At 39.5% G+C, this 16619-nt stretch overlaps 1 protein-coding gene across 2 annotated transcripts in view; it reads right to left on the reverse strand.

Moving 5' to 3' along the window:
• The window catches only part of AK5 (adenylate kinase 5), a 233373-nt gene that overhangs the window by 113991 nt on the left and 102763 nt on the right, over positions 1-16619 (reverse strand). For both annotated transcript variants that reach the window (XM_039257066.1, XM_039257067.1), the window contains exon 7: positions 2099-2189. In XM_039257066.1, coding sequence (XP_039112997.1) covers positions 2099-2189 — 91 coding nt within the window. The remainder of the gene's footprint in view (positions 1-2098; positions 2190-16619) is intronic.

The following is a 16619-nucleotide window of genomic DNA, read 5'->3' on the forward strand; positions in this document are numbered from 1 at the left end:
GTTATAGATAGAACAGGCTTATTTTAAAGCTGGAGCAGAACTCAGCTTTCAGAGTTTAGAGGAGTGGAGGGGAGGTAGCAGGAGTTGAGGCTGTGAGCAGACTCCTCGTTCATAAGTTGGGAGGCATAGAGGGGAAAGATGGAGGGACTCGGTCCCTGGTGACCTCTGCTATGGGGCAGGTACTATACACTCAGAGGACACAGCACCTGTCCTCAGGCAGTTTACTGACTAGCACAGAAGTCAGCACTGCTGCATCACTGCCGGATGAGGCCACCTTTCAAAAATGCCACTAGAGAGCCACAAAGTGTCAAGTGTCCTAAGGAAGGGGCAGGTTAGAGGACATGGAGAAAAAGGAACCCTCGCACTGTTGGTGGGAATGCAAACTGGTGAAGTCACTGTGGAAATCAATGTGGAGGTTCCTCAAAAAATTAAAAACTGAATTACCCTATGATCCAGTAATTCCACTACCGGGTATTACCCAAAGAATACAAAAACACTAACTTGAAAAGATATATGCACCTCTATGTTTTCACAGCATTTTTTCCAATAGCCAAATTATGGAAGCAGCCCCAGTATCCATCGATAGATGAATGGATAAAGAAGATGTGGCATATATACACAATGGAATATTACTCAGCCACAAAAAGAATGAAATCTTGCCATATGCAACACCATGAATGGATCTAGAGAGTATTATGTTAACCAAATAAGTCAGCCAGAGAAAGACAAATATCATATGATTTCATTCATATGTGGAATTTAAGAAATAAAACCAATAAAGGAAAACAAGAGATGAACCAAAAAACAGACTCCTAAGTATAGAGAACAAACTGATGGTTACTAGAGGGGAGGTGGGTGAGGGATGGGTAAAATAGGTGAAGGAGATTAAGGGTACACTTATCATGATAAGCACTGAGTAATGTATAGGATTGCTGAATCACTATATGTACTCTATCAAACCAATATAACTCTGTAGGTTAACTATACTGGAATTAAAATTTAAAAAATAAAAAAGGGCAGCTTAACTCAGATCCTCCACTCCACTGTCTTGGGGATACCTAGCAGTTAGCTATTTGTTCTTAGAGGTCTAAATAAATGTTCTAAATACGATATTGGCTTACAAAGCATGGCTGCCATAGCATTTTTCAGAGCAGCACCACTCTGATTTATATGATCTTACATGCTGCTCAATATTCAATCTCTCCAACAATAGGCCATCTTATGGTAAATATCACTGGAAAACCGGGCAGGTGAGTTTACATTGTTATTTGTGCTATGTGGGTCTGCCTAGAAAGATTACTGCCTTGCCTTCCTTTGAAGCTACTCTTAGGGGGCTTCAAATCAAATATGATGAAACATTTTTCATGTTCAGTCTTTTTTTTTTTTTTTTTTAACAGCCCAGAACTTTTTCGGTCTTTATGCACTGAAGCCATTACTGAGAAGAAAGTTTTCGACGGGGATGAAGATTTGAGTCATCTGCATAGAACTGACAGTGGAGAGCATGAGGGACAATGAGTTGACCAGAGTCAGACAGTAAAAGAGAATGAGATAAGGGTCAAGGAGAGAATCTCGATTACTGCTTACATAAGGGTGTGTGATTGCTCTGCACTACTGTCCAATGTCAAACTTCTAGGTGTGAATGCTTAGGAAGAGAAGGCTCAGAGCCAAAACAAGAGCTGTCGGTTGGGATGGGAGAAGCTATCTGACAGAAGGAGAGGCTTTTCCCAGGGGCCACAGCAGAGACATGTCAGAGTTAAGGAGTCCTGAAGGAGTTGTAACTTTTAATTGTTGCACAAAGAATGGGATAGATTAGATTTTTTCAATTATAGTAACACAATCCTATGTTACATCAGGACTGCCTGCTAATTTACGTGTGCAATGACTGGAAGGCAAGCATTAACTATAAGGGCCCTATGGATAGTCCTTCTTTCCTATTTTGTTTTATGCCTTTATTTTTAAACCAGAAAGTGTAAAGCTCTGAGAATGGTGTCATCCTTAAAAACTTGCAGCAGATTGTTGAGCTCCAACATTATACAAAGCTCCAGACACTTGGCAGGTGATCAGGCCATACTGTTGCCCAAAGGACATGGTGACTTACCTGCTGCAGCTTCTTTGTTTGGAAATAACTTGCTGTCAACTGCCATGCTGATGTCATAGAACACCTCATCTTCATCTCGGTCAGCATCAAACTGGGGGAAATCAGGACAGACAAGTTAGGAACAAGAGAATGCATAAATTAGTTCATTCCCAAATATAATGAGCATGCATCACACAACTGTATCTCTAATGAGGCAGGACAACAGGAACTAAAGCCCTTGAGTCTTAAACAGACTCATGCAGGATTTTTCAGTCTAGACCACATATCAAACAGAGAAGGATATTAGGGAGTAAGCGTATAGTTATTTATGATTAAGAAAAATGTGTAAAATTTTCTTAACTTATAAAGTAAGCTTTGGAAAAAATCATAATTGAAAATTACCTTGTGGCTTTTGGCTTTTAGGGTTTTTGTTTTTAATTTTAAAAAGCCAAGAAAAAATGTAGTCCTAAACAATGGGGGGGGGATTTTCTAATGTACTGTTAAAAAAAGAAAAAGGAAAGAGTCCTCAAACCAAATTTTAGTTACTATACTAGATACTATAGATACTATACAAGAGATGTAGTCTGTACATACTGTAGACTTAGATGTAATAAAAATTACAGATTTAAACGTTTTAGTATTCTTTAAAATTTACAAAAAATTATTTTATTTTTTAAAATTATTATTATTTTTTTTTAATGTTTTATTTCATTTTTGAGAGAGAGAGATAGAGACAGCATGATCAAGGGAGGGTCAGAGAGAGAGACACACACACAGAATCTGAAGCAGGCTCCAGGCTCTGAGCTAGCTGTCAGCACAGAGCCCGATGCGGGGCTCGAACCCACAAATTGTGAGATCGTGACCTGAGCCGAAGTCTGACGCTTAACCGACCGAGCCACCCAGGTGCCCCCAAATTTACAAAAATTTAAATATTGAAAAAATGCAGTTATAAGTCCTCTATTTCCTAGTTGTGCAGTGGCTTTTAAAAATACACTTTAGTTTTTATAAAAATAGCTTTCCTGTGTTATAATCAATATAAAATAAACTGTACATTTAAATTGGTAAGTTTTGACATCTGTATCTGTATATCTGTGAAACCATCATAAAAATAAAAATAGTGAACAAACTTATGTCTTCCAAAAGTTTCCTTCTGCCTCTTGGGAATGAATCCCTTTCTCCTGACCCCCTACATGGTAATCATTGATTATACACATCTCTAACTATAGATTATTTTACATTCTCTAGAATTTTATATGAAAGGATTTATACAGAATGCAATCTTTTTGATCTGGATTCTTTCATTCAGCCCAGTTATTTTGAGATTTATCAATGTTGTATCAATATTCATTCCTTTTCATTGCTGAGTAGTATTCTACTGTATGAATACACTGTTAATCTCATTCTGGGTATCTTTCAGCTCAGGCATTGTAGTTTTCATCTCTAGCTATTTAATTTGAGTCTTTAAAAAATATATGTCTCAATTGAAGGTTTGAAACATGTTCATTTATTTATTTTAGAGAGAGCAAGAGATTGTGAGTGGGGGAGGGGCAGAGAGAGAGAGAGACAGAGAATCTCAAGCAGCCTCTGCACTGTCAGTGCAGAGCCCGACACAGGGCTCGAACTAATGAACTGTGAGATCATGACCTAAGCCAAGACCAAGAATCAAACACTTAGACTGAGATACCCAGGTGATAAAATATAATTATAACTTTTAATGTCCTTTGCTAGTTCTAACATCTGGTGTCAGTTCTGAATTAGTTCTGATTGATTTTTTTTACATCATTATGAGGCATTTTTCTTGGTTTTTTTTTTTTTTTTTTTTTTTTTGTTNCCTTTGCTAGTTCTAACATCTGGTGTCAGTTCTGAATTAGTTCTGATTGATTTTTTTTACATCATTATGAGGTTTTTTTCTTGTTTTTTTTTTTTTTTTTTTTTGCATGGTTGGTAATTTTTATTGGATGCCAGGCATCATTATTTTGACTGTGTTGGGTGCTAAATATTTTTGTATTCCTATAAATATTCTTGAGCTTTGTTCTGGAATGCAGTTCAGTTACTTGGAAACAACTTGATCCCTTTAGATCTTGGTTTTAAGATTTGTTGGGCTGGCCAAAAATTTGCTAGAACTGATACACAAATTCAGTAAAGTTGCAGGATACAAAATCAATGTATAGAAATCTGTTGCATTTCTATACACCAATAATGAAGCAGCAGAAAGAGAAACCAGGGAATCAATCCCACTTACAATTGCACCAAAAATTATAAGATATCTAGGAATAAACCTAACCAAAGAGGTAAAAGACCTGTACTCTGAAAACTATAAAACGCTGGTGAAAGAAACTGAAAATAACACAAAGAAATAGAAAAACATCCATGCTCATGGAATAAAAGAACAAATATTATTAAAATGTCTGTATTACCCAAGCAATCTGAACATTTAATGCAATCCCTATCAAAATGCCAACAGCATTTTTCACAGAGCTAGAACAAACAATCCTAAACTTCATATGGAACCACAAAAGACCCTAAATAGCCAAAGCAATCTTGAAAAAGAGAGGCAAAGCTGGAGGCATCACAGTTCCAGACTCCAAGCTGTATTACAAAGCTGTAGTGATGAAGACAGTATGGCACTGGCACAAAAACAGACACGTGGATCAATGGAATAGAATAGAAAACCCATAAATGGCCCTATAGCTATATGGAAACTAATCTTTGACAAAACAGGAAAGAATATCTAATAGAACAAAGTCTCTTCAACAAATGGTGTTGGGAAAACTGGACAGCAACATGCAAAAGAATGAAACTGGATTACTTTCATATACCCTACACAAAATAAATTCAAAATGGATGAAAGACATAAATGTGAGACAGTAAACTATCAAAATCCAAGAGCAGGAAACAGGCAGTAACCTCTTTGACAGTGGTGACAGCAATTCCTTACTAAGTATGTCTCTTGAGGCAAGGGAAACAAAAGCAAAAATAAACTTTAGGACTTCATCAAAATAAAATGCTTATGCATATCAAAGGAAAAAATCAACAAAACTAAGAGGCAACCTACAGAATGGGAGACAATATTTGCAAATGACATATCTGATAAAGGGTTAGTATCCAAAATCTATAAAAACTTACCCAACTCAACACCCAAAAAACAAATAATCCAGTGAAGAAATGGGCAGAAGACATGAATAGACATCTTTCCGAAGAAGACATCCAGATGTTCAACATCGTTCATCATCAGAGAAATACAAATCAAAACCACGTTGAGATACCACTTCACACCTGTCAGAATGGCTACATTAACAACACAGAAAACAACGGGTGTTGGCAAGGATGTGGAGAAGGGGGACCCTCTTACACTGCTGGTGGGAAAGTGAACTGGTGCGGCCACTCTGAAACACAGTATGGAGGTTCCTCAAAAAGTTAAAAATAGAACTACCCTGTGACCCAGCAATTGCACTACTAGATATTTACCCAAAGAATACAAATATACTAATTCAAAGGGATACATGCACCCTGATGTTTATACCAGCATTGTCAACAGTAGGCAAATTATGGAAAGGGCCCAAATGTCCACTGACTTATGAATAAATATAACTCAGCCATCAAAAAGAATGATATTTTGCCATTTGCAATGACATAGTTGGGGCTAGAGAATATTAAGCTAAGTGAAGTAAGTCGGTCAGAGAAAGAAATATACTATACTGTTTCATTTATACATGGAATTTAAGTAACAAAACAAATGAACAGAGAGGAAAAAAAGAGAGGCAAACCAAGAAACAGACTCTTAACTACAGAGAATAAACTGATGGTTATCAGAGGGGAGGCGGGTGGGGAATGGGTTAAATAGGTGATGGGTATTAAGGAGAGCACTTGTAATGAACATCTGGTCATAAATGTAAGTGATGAATCACTAAATTCTATACCTGAAACTAGTGTTGCACTATATTCTAACTGACTGGGAGTTAAATAATGGCTTGGGAAAACAAAAGCCTTGTTGGGCTGGACCAGAGCAGTGTTTAGTGTCCAGTCAATTAGTTCTCACTGTGGAGGCAAGGCTCTTCAGAATACTCTACCCAGTGCTCTGTGACTTAAGAGGGTTTCCAGTATGGCTGACAGAAAAAGGCATTATTCCAAGCCAACTAATCCTTTTCAGTGGTTTTCTCTCTCCATTTCAGGTGGTTCCTTCAAATGCATACCCCTGTAGTACTCTGCTGAACACTGGAGGGGAACCCTTGACAGATCTCCAGAGTTCTCTTTCGGTATAGCTCATATGTCTGGTACTCTCTCCTCTGACCTCCAGTCACCTTGGTCTCTCAGACTCTCAACTCTGCTCAACCTATTTGGCCCCCCATTCTCTACAAGGCTTCCTTCTTTCTGCTCAGCAGCCTGGAAACTTCCAGCAGTAAAAGCAATCGTAGGGCTCACCATATCTGTTTTCTTTCAAAGAATCCCCTTATTGCTTGTTATAAGGTATCTTGAAAATTGTTTTTTAAGGTTTTAAAATTTTTCTTTGTTTCACGTGGGAGGGAAAATCCAGTCTATTTTATTTCATTTGGGCCAGAGGTCTCAGTTCTTCAGCTTTTTAATCTTCATTATTATCTTGAAGATATTTAAGAAGAAATTAAGTGATTTATCCCTGTATATTTTCCTACTGAAGTGTTTCATCATTTTTGGTAAGGGAAATTTTACAAGCTTGAATTAGAAAGTTCAGTTTTTCTTACCTCTCCTTACAGTTAAAACACCTCTGAATGGTGCTTCAAAATGCTTTCTGGATGTCACATCAGCCCCTGGGAAAGGTGAGGCAGATAGTTTTCTTTCTATTTTACAGGTGAGGAAATATCTACTTAGAGATATTATGACTTTCTCAAGTCAAACAGTTAATAAGCTGAACTAGGATTTACATTTCAGATGACTGACACTCTCCATCCTGCAGATACCATCACAGTATGACAAATGCAGCCCTGCTCAAATGAGCGTTACCACAGCCCTTTTACCTAAGAGCAAGATAAGAAAAGCAGCTGGTGGTTAGGGCAGATACAAGGAGACCATGAAGGCACATTTAGTGCCATCTTGATGTACTGCTTCTCATACCCATATATACTATGGCTGGTTTTTTATTTTCAAAATATTTGTTAGGAGTAACATGTACTAAAGAAGGATTGTATTTTTATTTTTTCTTAGGCTTTTGAGAGATGGGTGGCAGCACTGTGATTTTATAAATAAAAGAGCATAAATTTATGTTTTAGCATGGGATTCCTAGAAAACAGAGCCTAAGGCAAAACATAGGTTAACACTTTACTGGAGGTTTTGTGCTGTGTGCGTGTGTGTGTGTGTGTGTGTGTGTGTGTGTGTGTATGTGTGTATGTGTGTATGATCCCAGGACAGTAAATGTGAGGAAAAAAGAAAAACAAAGCAAAGAAAAAAGGAAAACGAAAACAAATATAAGGTAGTACATTCCTGGATTGGCCCCAACTTCACAAGAAAACAGAGCCGGTAGGTTGGTCTCTATAAAGACTAAATGGATCATCTACATTTCAGAACAGTCTGACGGGGGGGAGGAAGGGAAAGGTATTTTTATGCTGGGTCCTTTCAATTTCCCGTATTTCACTGGTCCAACTTTTACCTCTGAGGAGTTAAGCGCCCTCTAATTCTTGAGTGTACTGTCTAGCCCCTGGGGCAGCCACCGAGAAGCCGTACCTCCATACGATGGGGAGCAGAGCGGCAGAGCATCTAAATCTACAAGTCCCAAAAGAAACCAGAGCCTCTGTAGGGATGGCCTGGTTGGGTCTGGGTGCTGTCTCTGAGAGACTCCCACAACTGTGGCATTGATGAAGCCCCACCTTTAACCCCAAAGAGGCTGGCCAGTTGTCAGCAGTGCTGGAGACACAGGGCAGTGCTGGCCAGGGCTCTCCATTCAATAAGCAACCAAGGCCTGGTGCACAAGGGAATTAGGGGAGGCTTAAAATTGGGTTCAGACAACTTAAAACTGCACAGGAGCTGGGTTTGAAGTTCTGCTTCTCCCTAGCAACTGTCTGGCTTTCAGCAACTTATTCCACCCCCTGTCCTTAGCACCTACACAACGGGATGCTATGAGGACTAAGAAGATGGTATATATTTGACACACCAGCACAGAGCCTGCAGTTCTTTTTTGTCTCTCTCTTTGACTTCCTAGGTCAGAGGGAGTATATCTGATCACTTCTATATTTTGGACACACACACTTTTATTTTTGAAACTTGGGGACTGTGGAATAAGGAATACAAGAGACTTGGAGACTTTCTAGGAGCTATCCTATTCTCTGGCTGATTTGAACAAAGCTTGTTTAGTTCTAGCACAGGCTAATGTACCTGATTGTCCTAGCCCACAGGCAGACTGCAAAAGGTAAAACACTATTCATAAAAAACCTTCAACAAATATTTGATGAGTAACTACTACCTGCTGGGTGGACTCCAACTAACCGCTGCTAAGTGTCCGGATGATGAATATGGAACCATGAAGAAGAGTACACCCACATAACCAACTCAACTCTGGATTCTGCAGATGTTGCTAAAGTTCATCTACTCCTGCATCAGGACCACAGACTTGAACCCAGGCTGCTTTATTTTCTGGGACATCTGACTTGTACAATTCCAGAACTAGCGTGGGACTCTTCCCTCCATTGTTTAGCAGATATTGTGGCATATAGACCTTGGAGAGGTCTTGTGATGGGGTACTAGCAGAACAATTGCCACTTAGTTGGCTAAGGTTCTTGCAAAGTGGTAACATTTAGTGTCTGGAGAGGTTGTGTGTTTGGTTAGAGGCGAATTGAGATTGAAATCATCATTTTACTTAATGCACATTTATTTGTTTTTGCACAAACTATATACATTAATGGTTTTCAACCAGGAGGGATTTTGTCCACCCCTCCCTCCCTCGCTTCCAACAAATGTTGGGATACATTTTTGGTGGCCACAACTGGCAGGGGGGACACTAACTGGCCAGGGATGCTGCAAAATATCCTATAATGCACGGGACAGCCCTTTCATGACAGAGAATTATCTGGTCTGAATGTCAGTAGTGCCAAAGCTGAGAAACCCTAATCTTCTCAGGTTTTGAGTTTCTAAACAGTGTTTTGAATCTCAGGGAGCAATGATTTTTCTTTCTTTCTTTTTTTTTTTTTTTTTAAGGGAAAAGATTTTGAGCTGCAAGAACCTGGGCTGTTACTTCAAAATGCAAAGCACAGGAGAAGTGACAATGCTGCAGGGGTAGCCCAGGTAGAGGGTGATGGAAGGAAAGTTTATTCACATCTTGCAGGTCAGAACCAAGCTTCGCGGGGCAGATGGAATCCTGTGCCGCTAGACCAGCTGCCGTCTGACATTGCTCCCAGCTCTGAAATTCTGTGATTGAATGGGCAACTTTTTCTTTCTTGAGTGTTATTTGTCTGGCAATCTTAACAAAACTCTCTTATTCTGAGGGAATGGACTCACAGAAGACATGGTCTTACATAATCTGTTTAAGGTCATTTAATTTAAGGGGGCTGGGGAGGTCAACTGGAGGTTTCAAAATAAGATGCTTACCAAACTCCCCGGTTGACTCACAGATATGCATGTTTTAGCTTGAATAACAAATGTGGTAACAGTTTTCAAAATCATAGAAAATATACCTGAATCAGGAAAGGAAATTATGGGAGGGGGAGTAGAGGCAATGCTATGTGAGGAGAAAGGGTTAGAAATGGGTTTTTGGTTTTGTTTTCTTATGGCACTGATTTTCAGGCTGCAACAGGCTGTCCAAATCTTCTCCATGGAGACAGGGCTTTCTGCTGTTTTTGCTCTGCTAGGTAGAAATGTTAGGTTTACAAAATATCTCTAAATGGACTCGAAGGGAGAACATCAGTTCAATTTCTCTTTCCAGATTCCACCTTTCTTTAAGTTTAGGTCTGCCTCCCACCTTTTTTCTGCTTTAATTTGAGGAGGAAACAAACTGGTTCTGTTATTAATATTGTCTCAGTTTTATATATCCTGTAAGTATCATTCTCTGGCCATCATATTGGTTTCCCTGAATTATTTACTTCTCCCTGGTTTCATGCAAAGGATTTCAATTAGGCACACTCTCCACCAATGGCTTTCACCATCAGCTGCTGGAGATTCCCCAACATGCAGATAATCGGACTTCAAATTTCCTCTTTTATATGTCTAAAGACTTCCCTCTAAATGATCAATTGGTTGGCATCCTCTTCACAGAAAATCTTTATACCTCTCCAACAAAAATTGGATATTGCATTGAAATAGTAATAATGTAAAGATTTATGGTAACTGGAGTGAAATCTGTAGTTATCTGCGATGGAGTAATGGCAGTTTGTAATTGTCTGCAGAATTGTGTTTCTGAAGCATCATAATTAATTACAAAATCTGAAAGAAAAGCACCAACATGGATTCAGTGGAGGGTGAGCAGGGATAATATCCTGTCTGAGAAAGCCGAATCAATCCCGTTTTGATAAGCAGAATTCCTGTGGTATGGCCCTGCTGAACCAGGGTATGTAGAACATACTTTTTAACAGAATGAAATAAAGGAAAAACGTGAGAAGATAGATCTAAAAGCAGACTTGATTGGTATGCAAAGAGATGAGTACAGAACTGGAAAGCCGTGGATATCTGAGTAAGACTCTTCTCTGCTTTTTGTATGAATCTTTCTTTCAGTGGGTATTCAGATTATAGACAGCATCTGGAAAATTTGGTTGGGAGTAAGTCAACACAATAAAGAGGTTCCAGAAAAAAAAATATTGCAATATTTATGAAGTGTTTTAAGAAAAAGTTTTTTTCCTGAACTCAAAAACTTTAATGTAATAATGACTGAGTTATCTTGCTACAGAGACTTAGAAAAGGAGGCTACAGATTTTGATTACTCTTATTACACTAGCTCAGAGGTCATTTTTCAGAACCTGCATCTGCATCAACAACTAATCAACAAAGTACCAGGTACAGTTACCATTTTTTTTTAGCATCTACTATGTACCACTCACTGTTAGGGCTTTCTTTATATGATTGTATCATTTAGTCCCTACAATATTATTATAAAAGGGGTATCATTATCGCCAGATTCAAATTCAGAGTAAATAACTTGTCCAAAGTCACGCAGGTGCTAGAGCCAGGATCTGAGTCCACATCTGGTCTACATCAAACTGTGAGTCCCACCACCTGCCAAGGCTGTGAGGATCAGCTCGTGGCTCCACGGGCAGACTTTATCTTAGCTGGATACTTGCAAAACAAGTCAAGGCTTTCAGAAGGACTCTTGGGGCAGGCCTCTACGGATCTGTAGAAGCCAAGCCACACTAGGTCCAGATGCGATACAGTCAAACATTCTTGATCTTATTCCCTACTTTCAGGCCATCGTTGATAGTTTTGCTTCTCTGAACGATGGGTGTATGCTACCACGTGGCTGTAGCTGTTGGCAGAAGGGCCTCCGCCCTCTCTGCAGGCTGGCCAAGAGCCTTGGAAGGAGAAGTACAGGCAAAGTTGACTATAAGAGACAGGTGATGGCCTAGCTCCTCACAGAGATCTCCTGGGCAGCTGAGGCACCGTCAGCTTCAAGCTACCAATTTCAGAGGGAAACTGGCTACTGCTTCACAGTCCTTTCTGTCTACTGTTGACTTCAGTTATACCCTCCACAGCAGCCTTCTAAAATGTCTTTCTACAAACTGCCCTGCCTCTCAGCATGTGGAGAGGACTTATGTCATCTCTCAGCCTTGTCCCTTTTGATCCCAACTGAATCCTTCCTCAGCAACCAAAGAAAGAGTAGGTCTACCCTCTTTCTAAGAGCCTCTTTGTTGGACTGCACAGTCCTGCTATGGGTCCATGTCTGGCCCAGTGCTGTCTGGGGAGGCTGCTCTACTTCTGTTCCACAGACTGGTACCCAGGGCCTGGCCTGGCTCAGCTACCGCTCCTCCCCACATCCCAGCCAGGGCTGCAGCTCTGTAGCTCTGCCTCTGACTGATGGGCAGCTTTCCAGACTCCTTGCTTTGGCCATCTCACAGAGGATGGTAGACAAGGCCATGTCACCCAGAAGATGGGAGAGGCTAGGTTTTCAGTCATGAAGGAGGTTGATGATGAGAGAGGAGGCCCAAGAATAAAAAAATCCAAACTGGTGGTGGGGACTAGGTCTGAAACAATTTCACTTTATGAAGAGTTTGTGGCTCTAATAACTGATTATTAAATTTTGTAGGCTGCCCCAGTCTGCCCCATACTGACCAATGCTCAGATCATGAATGGATAGCAAGTGGCCAAGATCCTGCTCATTGATCTCTGTGGGCACTATGATGGGACACTTTTAAAATTAAATTGCTGCAAAAAATTAAGTTGTTGCATGTGGCATCTAAAAAAAAGCCAAATTCATAGAAGCTGAGAGTAGAATGATGGTTGCCAGGGGCTGAGGCGCAAGGGAAATGGGGAGATGTGGGTCAAAGGGTACAAGATGAATAGTTAGAAGGGGAATACATTCTGGGGATCTAATATTCAGCACCATGACATAGTTAACAATCCTATATTATATATTTGAAAGTTGCTGAGGGTGTAGATCTTAAATGTCCTCATCACACACACACAAACACACATTGTAATTATGTGAAGTGATGGATGTGTTAACCAACCTTATTGCGGGAATCATGTCACAACATATGTGTGTATCAAATCATCACATTGTATACTGGAAACTTGCACAATGTTATAGGTGTTATAACTCAAGCTAGATAAAAAAGTAAAATAAAATGAAGTTGCTGCAGAAAGCACATAAAAGATATATTCAATGAATGGAGGTTGCTGAAATAACCCCTATTTAGTACATGCCGAAAGGATTTAATATTTTATTAAGATGTGCCAGGGTGGCTCAGTCAGTTACGCATCTGACTTCAGCTCAGGTCATGATTTCATGGTTTGTGACTTTGAGCCCCATGATAGGCTCCGTGCTGACAGCTCAGAGCCTGGAGCCTGATTTGGATTCTGTGTCTCCCTCTCTGCCCCTTGCCCATTCACACTCTGTCTCTCTCTCAAAAATAAATAAACATGAAAAAATTTTGGTAAATTAAAAAAAGATGATAATGCTAAATTATACATTGTTTCTCACTCAAAACTTTACTAAGGGGGGCATCTGGGTGGCTCAGTCGGTTAAGCTTCTGACTTAGGCTCAGGTCATGATCTCACGGTTCGTGGGTTCAAGCCCCACATCGGGCTCTTTGCAGACAGTTCAGAGTCTGGAGTCTGCTTCAGATTCTGTGTCTCCCTCTCTCTCTGCCCCTTACTCTTGTACTCTGTCTCTCTCTCTCTCTCTCTCTCAAAAATAAATAAACTTAAAAAGAAACTTAACTGGTTAATATACAGAATCTATAAGGAACTCACCAAACTCCACGCCCGAAAAACAACCCAGTGAAGAAATGGGCAGAAGATATGAACAGACACTTCTCCAAAGAGGACATCCAGATGGCCAACAGACACATGAAATGATGCTCAGCATCCCTCCTCATCAGGGAAATACAAATCAAAACCACACTGAGATACCACCTCACGCCAGTCAGAGTGGCTAAAATGAGCAAATCAGAGAACTCTAGATGCTGGCGAGGATGTGGAGAAACGGGCACCCTCCTACACTGTTGGTGGGAATGTAAACTGGTACAGCCCCTCTGGAAAACAGTGTGGAGGTTCCTCAGGAAACTAACAATAGAACTCCCCTATGACCCAGCAATAGCACTGCTAGGAATTTACCGAAGGGATACAGAAATGCTGAGGCATAGGAGCACATGTACCCCGATGTTCATAGCAGCACTCTCCACAATAGCTAAAACATGGAAAGAGCCTAAGTGTCCATCAACAGATGAATGGATCAAGAAAATGTGGTTTATCTATACCATGGAATACTACATGGCAATGAGAAACAATGAAATCTGGCCATGTGTAGCAACATGGATGGACCTTGAGGGTGTTATGCTGAGCGAAATAAGTCAGGCAGAGAAGGACAAATACCATATGTTTGCACGTATAGGAGGATTAGAAGGAACTTGACGGAGGACCAAGGGGGAGAAGAAGGGCGGAAATGGTGGGGGAAAGGGAGAGAGGCAAACCATGAGACACTTTTGAATGCTGACAAAAACTGAGGACTGATGGATGTGGGGGTGAGGAGGGATGGGCATGGAGGAGGACACTTGTGGGGATGAGCACTGAGTGTTATGTGGAAACTAATTTGACAATAAACTATTTGTAAAAAAAAAAAAGAGTCTTTAACAAATAAAAAAAAAGAAAAATAAATAAATGAATAAACTTAAAAAAAAAAAAAGAAACTTAACTAAGAAACAGATCTGTAGCCCAGCAAATAGACTGATATAATGGATTTTGTCAAATAAGACAAATTTTACAATATGTCTTAGAATTAACATGGGATCTATCCAATCTCACTGCATACATGATGTAATTCAATTCAACAAAGATTTATTGAGTGCCTACTTTGTGTCAGGTATGTGCTGGGTGGGCACTGAGGATGCATGGAGGAAAGAATAGATCATGTTAGCTTTTCTGTGATTATTAAGGCACCAATAAAGGCTAAAATACTTAGAAAGAACTTGATAAGATTAAAAAGAAGAAAATGGAGAACAGACAAGGTATATTTATTATAGACAAGAATCACATTGTGCGGTTCCTATTTTTTCTCTACTGCATCTTGCAAGGCTGAGCCTGGCAGATAGACAACAAATACTTGTCTAACTGAATTAACCAGAACATTCGATTAATTAAAATACCCTTTTCCCTTCTTATTTTCCCTTATTTCTCTCTCTTCCCAGCATACCAGCTATTTGAGGTTTTATAAAACTACAAGGTGGTCGGATAGAACTTTAAACCTCTGCCAGGAAAGCTTCCAAACTAAAAAAGCTAGTTAAGAGTCTCAGAAGTCAAATTTCAGCCTCATGTGACATTTGGTACCTTTTATAATTACAGGCTCCATTCTCTCCAATGCTCAAGTGTCTCCTGCTGCAGAGCCCTAAGTGGCACCCTGGAAGCCTGAAAAAACCGCTGTGCTGCCTAAGCACCAGATGTGTGACTAGAGGCTAATCTAGGCCCTGGGAAGATCAGACTCGTTCTGTTTCCTTTTATTCATTTATTTCCTTTCTTTTATTGTTTCTTTTCTCTGTAGTTGAGATGCTTCATTTTATTGTTATTACAGTAAAACCTTGGATTGCGAGTTAACTTGTGCTGTGAGTGTTCCACAAGACAACCAAACATTTCTAATAAATTTTAACTTGATAAACAAGCCATGTCTTGCAATATAAGTAGTATGTGACGCTGAATGCCACATGATCACAAATGAACCAATGGTTCTTCTCTCTCTCTCTCTCTCACTACGGGATGCTCCATCTCAGACCATGGTATAGAAATCAATCAGTGGATTTTTTTTTGGAACATTTGCAGATGCCCACCACTGGCACTACTGTGTTTTTTTGTCACTTCAAAGCATGTACGGACAGTCCTTTGCTTTTCCATATAAGAGTAAGCTTAGGAATGCTTTGCTTTCTTCTAGAGAAGACTGCCTGCATACACAGACACTTTCCCTTGCTGCCTTATTGCCAGTTACATTGAATACTGAATATGACAACAGTTAATTAATACAGTAGTGTAGTCAACATCCATGAGTGATAGTGAAAGTTGTCCTACACAATAATCCTCCTCTCTCTTGTCTTTCTCAGACCAGCAGGTTTTCAAAGTAAGTGCAGGTTAATTTGTTTACTTTTCTTTATACTTTGTATATTTTTTTTATATTACAGTCTGTAATCTTTTTATATGCATATTTTGGGTTGTGGAATGAATCATCCAAATTTCCATCATTTTTTATGGGGGAATTTGCTTTGGTCTACAAGTGTTTTGGATTATTAGCATATTTCCAGAACAAATTATGCTTGCAAACCAGTTTCACTGTATTTTTTAAATTTAAGTTTTAGTTAACATACAGTGCAATATTGGTTTCCTGAGTAGAATTCAGTGATTCATCACTTACATACAACACCCAGTGCTCATCACAAGTGCCCTCCTTAATACCCATCACCCATCTAGCCCATCTCCCACCCACCTCCTTCTGTCAACCCATAGTTTGTTCTCTATCATTAAGAGTTTCTTGTGGTTTGTTTCCCTCTCTTTTCTTCCCCCACCCTTCCCATATGTTCACCTGTTTTGTTTCTTAATTTCCACATATGAGGGAAATCATATGGTATTTGTCTTTCTCTATTGACTTATTTGCTTAGCATAGTACATTCTGGCTCCATCCATTTTGCTGCGAATGGCAAACAAAATTCATTCTTTTTGATGGATGAGTATTATTCTAGTATGTGTATGTGTGTGTGTATAGAAAATATAAACATGAATGATATATAGTATCATATATATTATATATACATTTTTTAGCTTCTTTATACATTCATAAGTTGATGGACATTTGGGTTCTCTCCATCATTTGGCTATTGTTGATAATGTTATAAACAGTGGGGTGCAGGTACCCCTTTTATTCTGTAGTTTTGTATCCTTTGGGTAAATACCTACT

The sequence above is a fragment of the Hyaena hyaena genome, unplaced genomic scaffold (assembly GCF_003009895.1).
Source record: "Hyaena hyaena isolate Hyena2069 unplaced genomic scaffold, ASM300989v1 scaffold_601, whole genome shotgun sequence".
NCBI lineage: Eukaryota > Metazoa > Chordata > Mammalia > Carnivora > Hyaenidae > Hyaena > Hyaena hyaena.